Here is a 17186-nt window from a genome sequence, read left to right on the forward strand (position 1 = left end):
GCCTAAGTATAGCTGTTGATGATGATGTTGTCACGGAGGCAAAAACGACGCTGTTGTCTTTAAGGACAACAAGTGTATTGGAGCCAACTTGTGCTCCCTCACAACTCAAAGATTACATATGCGCCGAAGCAGTAGTCAGCAATGGGACGTGCGCAAGCGAGCGTAGGTCATTCGAATGCCGCGGCGTCTGCTCCGCCGGCTTTTATCTTCGGTGCGGGTGTTTCTGGAACCTTTGACTTATATCCAGAACATTGTAGATCAAAGAAGATCATTCTGGGCTAGTTATGTTAGGACGAAACAGTCTGCTTATCGGAATGTGATAGCATGTGCAGCATAAAAAATAACCAATAGGAGACGCGCGTCGCTTCGAACACAGATTACAGACCTTGGCGTGGCCCGGCAGCAAAAACAAACAATAAATAAACAAACCCATACCTAGTTCGCGGCAATATTGAGTTCAACAGTAATTATGAGAAAACAAGCGTTGTGAGAGCACTTTTCTACGCCTCTCCGTTTAAACCAAGTACGTCCCTTCGTTATCGCGTGCGCCATCAGGAATTCAGCGAAATGAAATGCCGTTTATATCAGCTGCTCAGACTACACGAGTTCCATTCCTGTGGAGCTGTGCAAGCTGGTCAGACTACGTTTACTTTGGAATGCAAACAAATATTGTATCCTTCATTTCTCTCTACAGTGGTATTACTTGCACCCGCACGCCATAAACCGAGGGGATTAGAGATGTGCTACAATTACAAATTTCTTGTTTTCTTATTTATCAGCGATTTCTACCGATACGGTAACGTTGAGAATCTGTCTTATAATATACTCCTGCTCCATTCCCTAGAAATGCTTTAACAAAATTGTATGCAGGTACCTTTTCCCGGGGTTTCTTATTAGACCAACAATTTTATTTGTGTTGCACCCTATGTCAGTCTTGTGATGTGTACTTGTGTGTATTTTTATGGCTCTTTCCAGGTAGAAGGTCTTGCCCCGCGGAAATTTTTTCAATGATGGAAATCTTCCTTGTTGTGACGGGCTTGCTGCAGAAATTTCGAGTCATTCTTGCCGACCCTCTGCCACAGGACTTGGAAGATGCGCTTGTTGCAGTCCAGAAGTCGGAGCAAATCCGGCTTCGATTTCTTTCTCGTGACGCCGGAAGCACCTCACACTGCAAGCTCAAGGAAACCTAGAGAAACATCATGCGCCTACCAGAAACTTGTGATAAGGTTGGCGTGTCACCAAATATCCTCAATCGGACTGTTTATCCTTCACTCTTGTTTACGCATTGTCGCTACGGAAGGATTCTCTGGGGCACCGCTTATAAGAGTAACCCCGTAGTGTTGTAGGTACGACCGCTCTATTCAGAGCGTGAGTTATCTTGCTAACATCTAACACAAAGAATTTTGATTTAAAATCTACATATTACACTTCTCGTAACAATCATCCAGGCGGGGCCAAGAAAGGTAACCGACTTTTCAACGGGTGATAATGGAACCCTACGCAATGGTGATCGCTCGAGTTGAATATTAGATGCGACAACTCTTCCCTTTGCAACCATTTTTAATAACGGCCGCATTAGTATTGGAATATTATCGTAATGGGCGAAAGCTTGCTTTAAGAAACAGGTGAATACCCTAATTTCCCCATTGTGGAGTACAGCGTCATTCTTTGACTTACCATTGCTGTTTTTCAGTTTTGCGATCCGAAAACTGGCCGCCGGTCTAAGCAATAAATAAATAAACGCTTGTAAAATCTTTTGTCATTTCTAACCATGTCAGCACGTTTGCAGCGCGGTTCTATATCAACAGTGCTGTCTGCGCAGTTTGACAGTGTAGAATGAAAGCTGGTGTCTTTCTTGCCGTTTCTTTGAGGCATAAACACATTGGGTAACTGGCCAAGAACCGGGAGCGTTAGGCCGCTATGTGCTGCTTCTCAAAATTCACAAATCTGATTCGGAATCCTCAAACTTATTTGTGAATTCCGAGTGACACCTCAAACAATGGCATGTGAATATAACAGGTGTCAACACCAGCCTCACATAATACCGATTTTGGGGAAGTTGTCACTTGCACCAGACTACTTTTAGAGGAAAGTCGGAGCCGATGGAAAGGAAAAGAAAGCCCGGAAAGAGACGCATACATGGAGTAGCGGGGAAAAGAAGGCCGTGGAATTGATTACCGCCAAAAGACAAAGAAATGAATGCGAATTGACATTCAAACAGAATTCTGCAATAAACAAGTTGTTACAAAATATCCCCACGTCTTTGTCTGCAAACCACGGAGGCACAGTTACGCGCCTCGAGGATTTTTGTAACCGAAAGTAGAACCATTAAGAGTCATAGGTGGTCATAGGGATTTTCTGGTTGTACCTAGGCTAACTCCACATGAAAAATGCGTTTCGGAGGTAATGTTTTTGTGTTGCAAACATTCGCACAGGCATGCGTTATCGCGCGATAATTAACCCATCCATGTAAACACACTTTATGAAGTAGAGAAATATATCAGGAACGGCAAACACCCTGTAGAATTTGGCAATTTATGTATACCGATTTTATTCTTGAAGTAAAAACTATCTACCAGTTGTAGCTGTCGCTTATAGAGGGCAATAAAATGGTTTTAGTGCGTAGCACTTAGGCTGCCGCAGCTGTAGACATCGGCGTAGCCATCGTAGCTGAGCAAACGAAGACAAACACAAAGCGCTGGGGGAAAGGCTGGCGGAACTGTAATTGGGATGGAAGTGTGTTCGGCCGCGCGAGATGCTCCGCGGCAGCGACTCATGACGAAAGTGGGAGGTGAGGCAGTGAGGCAAGCTGGATGGTGGTCTAAGAAATGACGTCATAGCAGCGGGTGCCATGGTGCACTCGACGAAAGTGTGTGTTAAATTTATGAGACCCAGTTGACAGTCCCTTCTGGACGCACAGTTCACGCTGCTGACGCAGAGGAGAACCACTATTGCCGTCGAGACAACCAACAGTGAGTGCTGCCTCAGCACACTACAGCTTTCGGCAGGGAGTGCTGAGCAACGAGTGAGGCAACCGGTGGATGTGCCTCGCGTCCTCCTCGTTTCGTGGCTCGTCCTAAACACGAGACATTCTCGCCTGAGGTTAAAACGCGATTTACAACCACATGCTCTCCAGCGGAAATGCGCAGGGACATAACGGCAGAGTAGCGCGCGCCGCCGTGTGTTAGTTGATAACTCTATCACTCCCAGAGACACAGCAGCTGTGCACCGTTACATAGAAGACTGCGGTTATCACGTGTTACTCCTATTATTATCTACTTCATCACCCGTTGACCCGGTCTAAGTTTGCTTTCGAGTGGTTTAGTAAGGGGCAATTTTCAGATCATTGTGTCATCACTTGCAGTATGCAATTATATATAATTTTTTGAGTGATATAGGTAGCTTTCTTTTTACCATTTAAAGTGCTTGCTGAGTCATCACCAGAACATACCAATTATGTGCCGAATTTCTCTTCTGCAGTTGGGGTCAGCGCTAACCATCTGTCTGAAGTATTTCTATTTTACTTCTAGAGCTTCTTTTCAAAATAAGAACAGGCCTCTTCGCCGTGTTTATTCCTCGTTTCTTTAGGTTTACTCACAAATATTTTTAGCCCCACGGCCATTCTTTCTAATATAAATTTTTTAATGAGTTTTCCCCGTGTGTTTTGCACCCGCATAGCAATACAATTTCGTCACCAAATCTTATTCAAGGTTTTTAAAGAATTTTATTAAACATTTTTCGGTACATACACATCGCACGTACGTAGTTATTACAGTAGGAGGTCCCACTCAAAATAAAATGTTGGGGGGAAATCCTGTTAATAAATGCGAAAATACTCTTAATATTTATGCCAGTAGAGGTACGGATCAGTCGAACACGCTAAAAAAATATTCAAACACTACAACAAGGAATTATACAATATTTACTCTGGAAACACAGGTTTGAGAACTATCAACAGGGGAAAGGACAAAAAGTATTACTCAGAAAAAAATGTTAGCAAGCATGGTTTAAAACTACGCTACAATGTAGAGCCATACACTGTAGAAGTATTGTAATTCTGTAATTCTCTCTGTAATTCCTAAGGTCTTTGGAATCTCCTTTTTTTATGAACGAAAAACAGTATGGCATTTTTCTAGACAATGAGTATTTTTTGAGTCCTCAAGAATTCAAAAAAAATTGCAGCACACTTTTAAGCACTTTATCTCCTCCCTCCTTCAACTTATCGACGGTTCTGCGGTCGTCACCTGCCGCTTGTCCTGTTTCTACGACCTTCAGGTAGTGCGGCCTATTGTAAATATCGCTTCTCAGTGTTGCACATACCAGATGTGTGGTAAATGTTGTGTTTTTGCACGCGCTTCCAGCCGGGAGGAAACCCACTCCTCGCGTTTAGCACGACCTCAAAGTTTTGATTAGGGGGAAGGGGGCGGGGCAGCTTGGCTTAATAGACGCTGCTGCCGCAAAGCAATAGCACCTGCATGTACTGAATCGAGAACATGAACTGACCGCTCATAACGAACGTGACAAATAGAATCGATCTTCTTTTCTCGGTTTTTATGCGGTGCGATAGCCAATCTCTAATTCGTTTGAACCCACGATACGCTTTTACCGACATTAGTGTGGTCGTCCTTTTTCAAGCGTTATGGAGTAACTTGATTGTAAAGCAGGTAATTTGCGCGTGATTATGATAGTTCTGAAAAGCCAAGGGTTTAAAAATGTACTTTTTATTGATACCAACTTGATCAAATTTCTGTCACATGTGATGTTCGACATCACATTTTCAGTGCAGTGTTTCAGAAGTCCTGGTCTGTAGCTTTTTTTATATTCAAAATTGGATGTTTCCATAGCGTGAAATTTGTTCCTGAATCCGCTGGCATTTAATGTATTGTAGTCAACCGGGCGTGGACCGCCAGTTATTCTAAAGTGTTCGGCCACCACACGCCTGGACGCTTTCACTGGGCACGGGCGCAGCTGTCGCAACAAGGCTTACACGCCTTCCGTTTGGGTCCCCCTATTGTGTAGTACATACGGTGAAATAAAAAGAAGAATGGCTTTCTGCTGTTTTGCCCAAGCGCATAATATATCTGCGAAACTGCTCATGACAGTTTTGTGGTAGTTTCTTTGCAACAGGATCCGGCTAATGAAAGGGAAAGACAGTGTCAACGACTCGTTTCACAAACAAGCTAGAAGTTGAAACATTGCCGAAAGAACAATAAGACCCACCGTCAGTCACGGTCTGTGCGAGCCCGCCAAGGCCAAACTAAACTGACCGGATTGCCAAAATCATTTACGGCAAGACAAAACCAAGATGAGTAAAACTGGTAACGAAACGACCTTACTATCATTATTAAAAGAACGCATTCACTCCCACTTTAGGGTTACGCCCCGAAGCTACCCTGCACTATAAGTCCTGATGGCGAAAGCTCCGGTTTTATTTCTCCATTCTGGGAATCTTTAAAGGGCACCAATATATGGTCACATGATCATTTTCACTTCTCGCCTTTATCTGAAAAGCGGGTACCGCAGCTTGGAATCGATTATCCTCCGGCAACCAGCAGCACAGCGTCTTGGCCACTGAGCCACCGAGGCGGTTGGAAGCACCCTACTTGAACAGCGCATTCATGGCCAGAATTTCAGCCAAAGCCCTAAGGGTAGCATCCAATGGGCTAACTACACCCGTGTAAGATGCGACCTTGTGCGCTTTTTTATTCCCAAACATACGTTTTGTTTCGTAACTCAACTACACATGGTCATTGTATCCTGTACCCCACTCATCTGGAAAGTTCTCAGATTCCACTTCCGCTCAATCATACTTTTTTTAAGCGAAAAGGTGCAGCATCCCTGTGGGTGCCTGAATAAAAGTCCCATTAGCACACCTCTCAAAACTAGAAGCGATAACACACAGGAGGACGCAGCTCAAAACGGCGTTGTTCGTTTTCTTTTCCATAGCGAAGCTCTACGCCGTTCCCGTGTGAATACAAGTGCTCGACGTCGGCGCTGAACGTTGGTGTGGGCAGTGACCGCCGAGCAAACTCTGCTTTTAAAGCGAGGCGTCACTACTTTCGTCCACGAAAAGCAAAAACGCCCGTGTGTACGAGATTTCGGCGCACGATAAAGATCCCCAGGTGGTCAAGATTAATCCGGAGCCCTCCACTACGGCGCGCCTCATCGCCGGCGTTGCGTCGGCGCGTTAAACACCACAATAAATCAATCAATCAACTACTTTCGTCCAGCGGCTTCGCGGACGATGCGCAAGTTAACCTTTACAGCAAAGACACACCTCCGGCGACACACCTATCGAAGCGCACCGCGTGATTTGCCAAGCCCGTTGTCGGGCCTGCGCAAAAGCTCCCGTCTTCGCGTCTTTCTACTCACGTAGCGGCCGCTCAGCTGATCGGCAGCCCACCAATCCCGCAACCTTCCACGCATGCGCCGCTGGGTGGTCTCGGGTTCACCATGAAAGAGGAACACCACGTTCGCCGAGAATGAAAGCGGGGCCCCGCCTTCTTCTATGAGGGTTGCACGGGATCAAACGGCTTTTGGCTGGGGTCGGCCATACACCCACATCAAAGGGTCACCAAGCGAAAGCAAGACTCTGCCTGACTGATCCCGGATTTTACTTTGCATATCCACCATAAGCTTACCTAAGCAGCAACCAATTTAAAAAAAAAACTTGTGTCAAAAGTGTTTTTAGAGTTTTTTGACGGCAAACGCCCTAGGGAAGGTGCTAAGCCCTACAATATATTTATAGCAAACCCACGTTAGCCAAAGAAAGCCTAAAAATGTTCATAAAGCTATAAGAGACACGTGGGGGAAAGACACCACGTCACCCCCACACACAGTTCTCCAGCAGTTTCTCTCCATGTGCAAGCAACACTGGCAGCTGAGGCACCTTGAAGTCAGTTAGAAGGTTGCCCAGATTATCATCATCATCATTAACATCATCATTATTATCCTGTATACGCCCGCTGCAGGGCAAAGCCCCCTCCCATAGATCTCCAATTATCCCCGTCCCGTGTAGCTGTGACCAATTTATCCCTGCAAACTTCATGATCTCACCTGCCCATCAAACCTTCTGCCACCCCTTGCCACGCTTGCTTTCTCTAGGGATCCACTCCGTTACTTTTAATGACCAACGGTTATCTTGCCTTCCCATTACATGCCCAGCGCACGCCCATTTCTTCTTCTTAATTTCTACTAATATATTAACGCGCGTTTGTTCCCGGCCCATTCCGCTCTTTTTGTGTCACAGTTGATGTTACACCTACTATCTTCTGTCTCATTGCTCGCTCGCCAACTGGCCGCCCTTACCAAAATGGGTTCTGAATTTCTGTTGACGTTTCATTGAGTTCTCATTGATTCAACGGAAAATCAACAGAAACTCAATGTTCATTGAGTTTACACATTGAGACAACAACGGAATTTTCGTTGTGGTCCGCACAATGATTTTTCTATTGTGGAGTTCTTGTTGACTTTTTGTTGTATTTTCAGTGACTCATGGTGATTATTTGTGAAACTCAATGTTCATTGAGTTTACACATTGAGAACACAACGGAATTTTCGTTGTGGTCCGCACAATGATCTTTCTATTGTGGAGTTCTTGTTGACTTTTTGTTGTATTTTCAGTGACTCATGGTGATTATTTGTGAAACTCAATGTTCATTGAGTTTACACATTGAGAACACAACGGAATTTTCGTTGTGGTCCGCACAATGATTTTTCTATTGTGGAGTTCTTGTTGACTTTTTGTTGTATTTTCAGTGACTCATGGTGATTATTTGTGGGCAAGTCATCAGCAACTGATGCCAAATACTATCTGCATGCTTCTTCGACATGGACAGCCACGTGCACTAAAACTTTAATACCCACTGTCCTGGATGTATGAGCCTAATTAGGCAGCATCTTAGCATATTTTTGTGCAGTGTGAGTGTATTAAATAAGTTGCATTTTTCAAGGAAGTTGCATTTTGTACAGGTAGCCAGCTTTCACAATGCAACTCTCAGCGCTTTCTTGTACATATGGCAACATATCCATACGACATGCATGATATCATAACGATTTCGAGATGTCTTCAATATCACAAAGATTTCAACGAAAATCACATAACTTTTACGGCATGTTGTCGACACCTTATGAATTCAACGACATTTCGTTGTCCTCAACATCATGAAGGTCCAATATCGCAAAGATTTCAACGACTTGTCGAATAAGTATAACGACATGTCTTTAATGATAAGGACTTCTACTAGATGTCGATATACTGCAAGATTATAAAGGTCTGATATCGTAAAGAGTCAAACAACATGTCGAAGATCAACAACATGTTCATGATATAAAGATTTCAACGATGAGTCCTATACGTTCTGCAACATGTCTTCAAGGTATTCTTACAACATGTCACATATCGCACAAATCAGCGCGTCATGTCTGATGCTTTGTGTAACATCTCGCAGACAATATATGTTCTGCCTTGTCAGCATTGGAAGCATACAAAGTACAAGATACAGCACAAGGTAAAGTACAGTACAAACTCTGATAACTTGCACTTTCAGTGTGATCGAACAAAATTCAAATTCTTGTTTATACTGTTGTTTTATCAATGTTTCTAGAGTGCATATTTCAATTTCAGCCATTCAGTTAACCCATAAAATTCACTTGTTCATACTACAAAATATCCGCTGCTTCACCATTAGCTAAAAATTTGTCTCCAGATATCATTAAACAGCAGCGTCTATATCTGGTATAGACGCTAGACGAAAACGTTTGCGTTCTGATTTTTCCCTTCTAGACGGACGATAGCATAACGACAACGATGTCAAGATATGCTTTGACTCATACCACGGCAAGCACAATCGTTTGTTGCTGAAGCCTCGGTTGCTCTTCGTCAACAACAAACTGAATCGGCCGGACAGTTTTTTTCGATTGCGTGTTTCCATTTCTGCGCAGGCCGGCGGGGGGCGGCCCATGTTACATCTTTTTCGCTCGTCGCTGCCGCCCACAGTACCTGTTTGCTGCACTTATTACGTCGCCGCCACCACATGCTTCGGTCTCTTTAATATTGCCTTGCATTATCCCCAACTTGTTACAAACTCAGAGGTTTTCGCTGCTGTATGCGCCTGACATACCAGGAGTGACATCGCTTGTAGTTTTAGCGCGATGTTGCTTGTCTGCAAGATCGGTGCGTGACAAACAAGCGTTACCAACGCCACAATTCCAACGGCGCATGCCATTTCCTTCGTGGCTACCGTGGCTTGCGAAGAAAAGATCGCGGGTGACCTGCGATAGCTTTGCTTGAGTCAAATAAGGGAGCTCCGGCTCAATCACTCGGAGTACTAACAATGTGACCTCGTCTGCAAGATCGGTGCGTGAGAAACAAGCGTTAGAACTGCCAGAATTCCAAAAATGCAGCATTGACTAGACACAAACGACAATTTTCATTGCCGGCTTACGTAGTTATATAATAATTTTAAACGTTGGCTGCAGTCCCGCGTATATGGCCGAGTGGTTACGTCTTCGATTACTCTTTTGAGGGTCCGTAGTTCAAATCCTCGTCGGATGTTTTTTTTTTTTCCTTATGAAGGTTTTATTACCTCTTCTTTTTTAAAACCATAGTAAGCGCCTGTTCCTTGCTTTCAATCACACCGACGTTTGCCACCCTCTTCCTAAACCCAAAGTAGTTCGTTTTCTTGCACCTCCTCTGTAGAGAAACCCGCCGTGAAAACAAAACCAAAACTAACTTTAAAACCTTTACAATTTAAGTATATATGTCAGTTAGTTTACTGTTATTCGCTTTTGCGTTTAAAAACCTCAAATTCAAGTTATAAACACTTTTAATACTTTAAAAGCAGGAAGTTAATTACCAATAACACAATTTTCGTCAAACACAGAAATGCTGCTGTTGCAGTCTGGCAACTATCACTCCCTTTTTGTGTGTTTGTTTATGGAGTTGGTTTTGTGCGGAGTGGTAGCTGGGGCGATTTGTTCAGTTTTATCTATTTCAAGCTTAAATCATAGTTATAAAAGCTTTATACGGTGACGATCATCGCCTCAACGATCATCGCGCGTCAAAGGTGGATGACATTGCGTCCGAACAAAGTGTCGGTGTCCTTGAAGGGCAAGACGAGCGTGAAGAAGGATTTTAGGCGGGAAACGTCGTTTCTGCTGGGGTGAGTACGCATTTTTTTGTTTTTCTGTTCTTGTTCGGTACGAGTTCTGGTGCTTATGGGTCAGTTATTCGGTAGACCCCCATCTCATTTGCTCTCAGAGCCTATGCGATATAGCATACTTGTTTGGCGCCTTGGATTTACCAGTCTACCGTTTCCGCAGCCGTCAGCATCAATTTACGCTGAAGCTAGACCTTTGTTGCGATGCTCGCGCTGTAGAACGCGGCAGCTAATTATTTGACATCACGCAAGGCTCTTAAACACCGGGGCGTTTGTTTGTTATGTGTCTCTCAAACAGTGCCTTTGCGGCGACTGTTAATTCCGTGCAGTGCGCTTCGCAGCTATTACGCTCGCGAGACCGGCTGCCGCCGTCGCGACCCGTCTCGTGGTCTTCGGGCCGCGATATGCGTCGTGGTATGCGTGCCGTACTCGTGAAGCTCACATTCACATACGTGGAAATTGAAGGTGAAATGCGCGCGCGTGGTCTCGCAGGGGCGCCTGCCCACTCAACTCTATTTATATTGGAGAATCGAACTTGCAAAGGCAAGCTAGGCATTGAAATGGAGGAGCCTCAACTAGTACACACCAGTTCCGATTGAAAGCTAGCGATGCATATGGGCTGCTAGCAAGCGTTCCATGCAAATTAGCATAGCAGTGAGCTTTGCATATATCAGGCATACCCCACTCACAGAACCTGCGTGCCTAATAAATACATTACTGTGACCTAAATTTCAGTTTGGGTGTTGCGGGAATGTTCTTATTAGGGCCTTGGAGATTACTCATTAACGATTAATAATCTGCTTAATGTAAGCATTCGTGGTTTGTGTGTGCTTTTCTTGTATTTCATCAAGTGCCACCACACTCACAGATTATGCACTTTCAGGTGCTGCTGCTGGCTGTCCGGGTTGGCTGGCTGGCTTTCAGTCCAGTTTCAAAGGCTTTGCCAGGGCCCTCCGTGGGCAACTGACACTGCACCTGCTGTACCCAAGTACTGCCTGGCCTTTCCTTGGTGCTGGGTACGCTTTGCCGCCAGGAATAGTCAATCCTTCATCCATCATCTGGCCGCTTGGACCACCCGTTCAGAAGCCAGCGCATTTGCTCAACGCATCGGTCCAGGCACCGCTGCCACATCAGTGCACCCACTGATTATGTACTTTCAGGTTAGTTATTTGATGTTGGAACCTGTCATAATGTATACCTGTTAGCAGTGCTCTAGCCCCTGGTTATTTGAAACAGTTTCATGAAGCAGTGTTGTGCATTTTCAGTGTGTCATTGCTTAGCAGGGATATTGAAGCGAATCTGGGGCCAATGGCTAAAGTGCAAGAATAGAAATTGAACTGACTTTGAAGCAAGTATCCGTATGTAATCAAGCCAAGCAAACATTTAGGATTTTCGATATGGTTTTGAATTTGCAATACAGACTGGTGTGGAGCTACTTTCCATTTTAAGTAAGCTTACAATATTATCTACTTCAGATCATACTGTTATTAATCACACTATACCGAAAAGTACATACCGCAGTCTGTAGATTTTGTCGGCACTTTTTTCGCAGTCTCTCATGACAGGCACTATTCTCAGTGATTGGAGGATAGCCGAGGTAGCACCAGTCTTTAAATCAGGGACGGTACTTCACCATTAAATTTTCCTAACAAGCACCATACGCAGGGAACATTTCATCCACTCTCAAGTTGCTAATTATTTATAATATCACATTCGAATATCAGCACGGTTTTCACAAGGGTTACTTGAGAATTTTTCGCGTACCCAAGCTGCAGCATAAGTGTCTGATTGATTTTCGATGGCTTCCCGTCGATGAAACGGACCAAACATACCTCCAAAGAACAGAAACGTGCGATAAGGATTGAGCATGAGGGTGATTAAACAGCGCTTCCAAAAGCAGCGTACCACCGGGCTCATTCTGGCAAATTTGCCAGGCTCTAAGTCTGCGATTTAGCGCAACGACCCATTTACGGTGACACTCAAGCGACGCAGAAAATTTGTGCAGCCAATGGACTCCGCACATGCAGACACTTGTTTTGTCATGGTGCACTTCGCACGGTTCTTGCATGAGCACTTTGTGCTTACGCTGATTGTTGGTGCAGCCAGTAACGACGTAATCACGCCTGCCCGGACAAGTAGCTTCTGAACATCGCCAAGTAAAAGGCAATGACGCAATTTTCCCAGAATTCCGAAAATAAACATCAATTGAGGATAAAAAGGTCAGGCGTCCTGCTGGCAGGACGAAACGTGGCCTCACAGGCAATGCCTGTCGGGACAAAGTGGTGTGGACTGGCCCGCCACCTTAGTGGGTTAGGAACAGAATTGATGGGCGAACGGGACACCTCTTGGAAGAATTAAACGTTCTCCTTAGGCACTGCTAAACTTGTTGCTGCTGAAATGCCAAATAAATGACACCGATTTTCGATGCCGTTCGGGGCGTCTGATATTCACGCATGGCACGGAGCAACAGCGTGGGACTCAGCGTCGTCTGCTCGCCCCGCAGTCCGAAAGAATTGGTGGCGCCCAGTGCAGGATGGAAATTCTTGTCTATCATGTCTGCTATAAAATATGCCCATGTGGTTGAGATTTCGGCGCATGTAAAGATGCGCAGGTTGTCAAAATTAATACGGAGCCCTCTACTATGGCTCACCTCACAGTCTGTGTAGCGTTGGTGCATTAAACCCGAGAATCAATCAATTATAATTTATGCTTCATCTACATTGAAAAGAAAACACTTGAAAATCTTTGTCCCCCAGGTAGAATCTCTGTCACCGCCACTGTATGTAATTTTATTGCACTCTTACCTCGCAGTCGTTTCCACCCAGATCCTGTGCATAATCGCTCAGCATTGGAAGCTCAGGCGGAGGATGGTCATGCGCTCAACATACCAGAACACTGTCACTAGAGCACCTCTCAAACTCTCGTACTCCTCAAGAAGTGCGCAGCATGCCTGGGGGGGCACAGTAAAAACAGTGCCTCTTATCACACGCCACCACCACATGAAATATCGTTGCAGCTTTAAGTGCATAAATTTTCCTTATTCGAGCCACAGTCATTTGAAGCAATGAAAAAAAAAATAAGGCAATCAGCGCGCTGAGATGACACAGACAGTGCAAAATTACCTTATCTGAGCCGCTGTCCGCACCTGTCCAATTGTCACGCTGTGCTAGCATTCATCGTGCAGCCTGCTTCGTGTCTGTGGTTGTAGGAGGCGTGAACAGCGCAGTGCGGAATTTCGAACCAGAAACAATGCTGGGTATCCCTTACGACAAGGCATTCGCAAACCCACAATCCTGCAGAAAGAACACCAGCCACACAAAAAGTTCCTGCTAGCACCACGCCGCAAACCACATTTCGCGTATGACCCTCGTGCACTGCTAGCCAATGAAAAAATGAAGGAGCAAATTGGCCTAGTTGTAACTAGGGTTCACTCTTTTCAATTTAAATAATTTAAAAAATCAATAACAGTCTGCTCATTTTATTTTGCTGAATCGGGTGCTAAAAAAAGGTCAGTTTTTTATGGATAGTTGCATGAGTCAGGGCAAGGCATCGTACTGCCTACTTTGTGTGCATTACAGCCATCTGACTATTTTAGCCACATAACCTTTCATCCAGATTGACCTAACAGCACCCAAATGGTTTTTTTTGGCCTTTCTACCACAAAGCAATACACCCACGGTGTACTGCAGTGGGCACTTGGCAAACACTTTAATGAATTCTTGAAACGCTTGTTTAAACAAGCCGAAAGCATGTTGAGGTATGCATGTTCACCCATAAAAACTAAAAATATACATTTAAATTAAATCTATTCGAAAATAATTTTTAGTGGATCAATGCCAAAATCTGTAAATGGATTACCGTAATATTCTGAGAAATTGTTCATGGGTACTCAAACTCTTCATTGTCTCGATCCTGGAGTTCATGTTGGTTCAACTGTTTCGGTTTTATTTTCTGCTCGCAGGTTGACATTGGGGGCGGTGTGCTAATTGAGAAGGGGTACCTGGATCAGCTGGTGCATGCATGTGCGAGTGGCCCTGGCAAATTTGCCAGGGCTCTTTTGCGCCATGTCTTCACTCCGGAGGAGCTCAAGGGGAAAACTCTCTTTGGAGGGAAAGGCAAAGCCCAGGGCGACACTCCTACAAAGCCAGGGTTGGACCCCGTGCGGGTGAAGGCTGTGGTCGGTGAGTGCACATGATTTGCATTTGGAGTGCCAAGAACAAAGCTGTCATCTTTGTCAACTTGTAGCTAATCACCCGTTTTTCTTCATGTGCACAGTGAGATCAGTGCATCCCTTTTATGCTTTTTGGGAAAGTGTCTATTTTTGCACACTTTTATTACTAATTCTGAGAACTTGCTGAACACGTTTTCATTTTTTATAGTAAATCATAAATTCATTCTATCTCTTGCAGGCTACACGGGCCAGAAGTTTCCAGGTGTGAGCGCCGGTTACATAAAAAATAACCTATCATCGCTTTTGAATCGGGAAATAAAGTAAAAAGTGCACGCTGAACACCTTGTTTTTCTTTTTGCATGTCTGCATGAGGCAGAATTTTTAGTCGCATGACATGCACTACTGCCACACCATAAACTCGTGTATTGGTGGTGCGATAAAATGTAGATTCTTGTTCAACCTACAATGATCGCAAAAACCTTTGAAAGAAATCGCAGCAGAAACACATTGAGCATTCGTGTAAAACTCAACAACATATCAACAGAAACGCATGGGGCACTCGTAAAAATCTCAACAAAATATCAACAGAAACGCATGCGGCACTCGTAAAAATCTCAACAAAATATCAACAGAAACACATTGGGCACTCATAAAAACCTCGACAAAATATCAATACGAAATTCAGTGGAGACTCAACGGAAAGGCAACAGAAACTCAATGGGAATTCGACGTAAGAAATTCAACGGAAAATCAATGAAACCGCGGTGGCCACTTTTCCTGAAAAACTCAACAAATCCTCAACACAATCTCAACAGAAATTCTTTGGATACTCAACAATGTTTGTTGAGTGAATTCAGCAAAATTTCTTATGAAACTCAACAATCATTTTTGTAAGGGCAGATATAGGCACTACTGAAGACCAGCTAACCGGTCATGGGTAGAGACTCGTAGAACCCAACTGCATTTTTATGTTATCGTGCCGATGTAATGTAAAATATGGGGTGGGAACAAATTACTTGGGGCCTGGTTAACCAGCACATTTGTGCATCACAAATGTCTGAGTTCAGAAGAATACGTAACAGTGGACACAGCATGTTTTTTTTGCACGAGGATAGCTCACATGATGTAAGGATATCAATCAAAAAGCAGCTGAAAACATCACCTTACTTGTCTTTTTTTACATCGAGGTAGCATTTGACAATCTCGCACACGAATCCACCGGAAGAGAGATGCCATTCGTTAGGCTGCAATTATCCATGTACGTGTGGCAATGTGGCTAACTACAACTTAAGCACGCTTAAATGATAACCTGTAAAGATGAAACAGCCAAACATCCCATCACGCAAGCTGTTTCGCGCGGCGGCGTCTGGATTCCGACGCTTTTTAGTGCGTGTCTCATACGCCTTCCTACCGCCTCGCCTTGACATGCCTAGTTTTCACTCTGTTCAGATAACATTTTTATCCTGGACGATGACAGGAACCATCGTAACATCCGTACCGTATTGAAGAAGGCAATTCTGAACACATGAGGTCCCTGACGTTTCCCCCTGAGAAGTGTGCTCCGTTGGATTTCACGGAGCCTGATGTTTCACGTCATACACTGAACGTATAACTTGCTCAATACCCTATATCAACACCCACAAAAAATTCGGCGTCATAATCTGGATTCTAGGGACACGCAGAGTACGTTATCTCGGTGGCCACTCTTGGGGCCCCTCCGCATGTCCCCTCCTGTTGCTATCACGCTGTTAGTAATGATCAGGGTATCTCACAGCAGGCAGGGGAATGCTGGTCGTCACACGGAGGACAATATTTAAAGGGACGGGAGATGACACGGCGAGAGGGGAGCACATAATGATTAACGAAGGTATGCACGGCGTTGTTTGCATGGAAGGCACAGTTCGGCAAGCAACGCACATCAGAAATTTGTTTCGGCCTGGAACGAATGTTCTGAAAACAGTGGTTTCCGTCGTTTTGTTTGTAATCACGGTAGAATGAATTTGTACAACAACGTTCCCATGTCTAATAAATACCGACTGAGCATGAAATTCAAAACAAGTACAACACCTCACTGCTTTACAAGGCCTTCTAACTACGCGCAAAAAAGACCCCCAACTACCCTACTAGACTTACAGAACACTGGTTAGTGCAGTATCCTCGTCTAAATACCGGTCATCAACGTTTACCTTACATTTTACCTTATGTTTTGAACGCATGCAAATTAGATGGCTTTGATTTATTTTCTTGTCCTTACCGAACTCTCCGGCTCATGTAACGTTTGACGCCTTCGTTTACATGGGAGTTCCTGCTATGCCGTGATTTGTGTGATTACTTGAACTTGCTTTATTGTTCTTTTTTTCTTCTTCACCAGAGGGATGGAGCAGGTTCTTTTTTTCATTGCGTACAGTTCCATTCAAGTGCCAGTTTGATGCATTGTACTGATGTGCAACTGTGCTGATGCACCTAACCAAATCAGTCAGGTGCTGTGAGCTGGTCAAGAATCCTGCAAGCAGCTTTTTCACGCCGCCTTCCCATCTACAATGTATAATGTCACGTAAACAAAACTTGAAATTGAAATTATTAAGTTGCTGACCCAGGTTCCGGGCAGTCGCACCTACCTGCAAGGTCTTATCACTTCAACATTCTCAAAATCAAGAAATGTACGTAGTTACACAGTTTTATCTCCGAGGTACAATTCAGCCCAGACTAGGGTTAATGAATGTATAAAAGAGCACACTGGTAGCACAGTAGACGTTTTTGTTTTAGCAATAATGTGACCAAAAGCAAGCAGGTGGAATATCCAAATTTTACGGTTTGTATTTCTGGCGCACTTATTTAAAATTGTGCCACCGAAA

General features: G+C 44.3%; 2 protein-coding genes across 2 annotated transcripts in view; both read left to right on the plus strand.

Annotated features, from left to right (window-relative positions):
* LOC144165781 (cytochrome P450 2C38-like) overlaps positions 1-2207 on the plus strand; it is a 50333-nt gene extending 48126 nt beyond the window's left edge. The window contains exon 9 of the mRNA XM_077695552.1: positions 976-2207. Coding sequence (XP_077551678.1) covers positions 976-1190 — 215 coding nt within the window. The 3' untranslated portion in view covers positions 1191-2207. The remainder of the gene's footprint in view (positions 1-975) is intronic.
* A 7802-nt stretch (positions 2208-10009) lies between these two features.
* On the plus strand, positions 10010-14670 carry LOC144165782 (uncharacterized). The gene is made up of 4 exons (XM_077695553.1): positions 10010-10163; positions 11044-11320; positions 14122-14341; positions 14570-14670. Exons 1-4 carry the CDS (start codon positions 10072-10074, stop codon positions 14653-14655), a joined length of 675 nt encoding a protein of 224 aa, XP_077551679.1. The 5' UTR covers positions 10010-10071; the 3' UTR covers positions 14656-14670.
* Positions 14671-17186: the final 2516 nt, after the last annotated feature.

The sequence above is a fragment of the Haemaphysalis longicornis genome, unplaced genomic scaffold (genome assembly GCF_048455015.1).
Source record: "Haemaphysalis longicornis isolate Haplotype H1 unplaced genomic scaffold, Haemaphysalis longicornis Haplotype H1 scaffold_15, whole genome shotgun sequence".
NCBI classification, from domain to species: domain Eukaryota; kingdom Metazoa; phylum Arthropoda; class Arachnida; order Ixodida; family Ixodidae; genus Haemaphysalis; species Haemaphysalis longicornis.

Bases quoted from the DNA above. Each gene is read 5' to 3' on its own strand.
- LOC144165782 (XM_077695553.1), top strand. From the start codon at position 10,072: ATGACATTGCGTCCGAACAAAGTGTCGGTGTCCTTGAAGGGCAAGACG. The intron at 10,164-11,043 runs GTGAGTACGCAT...ATGCACTTTCAG, and splicing joins GAAACGTCGTTTCTGCTGGG to GTGCTGCTGCTGGCTGTCCG. The intron at 14,342-14,569 runs GTGAGTGCACAT...TATCTCTTGCAG, and splicing joins GCGGGTGAAGGCTGTGGTCG to GCTACACGGGCCAGAAGTTT.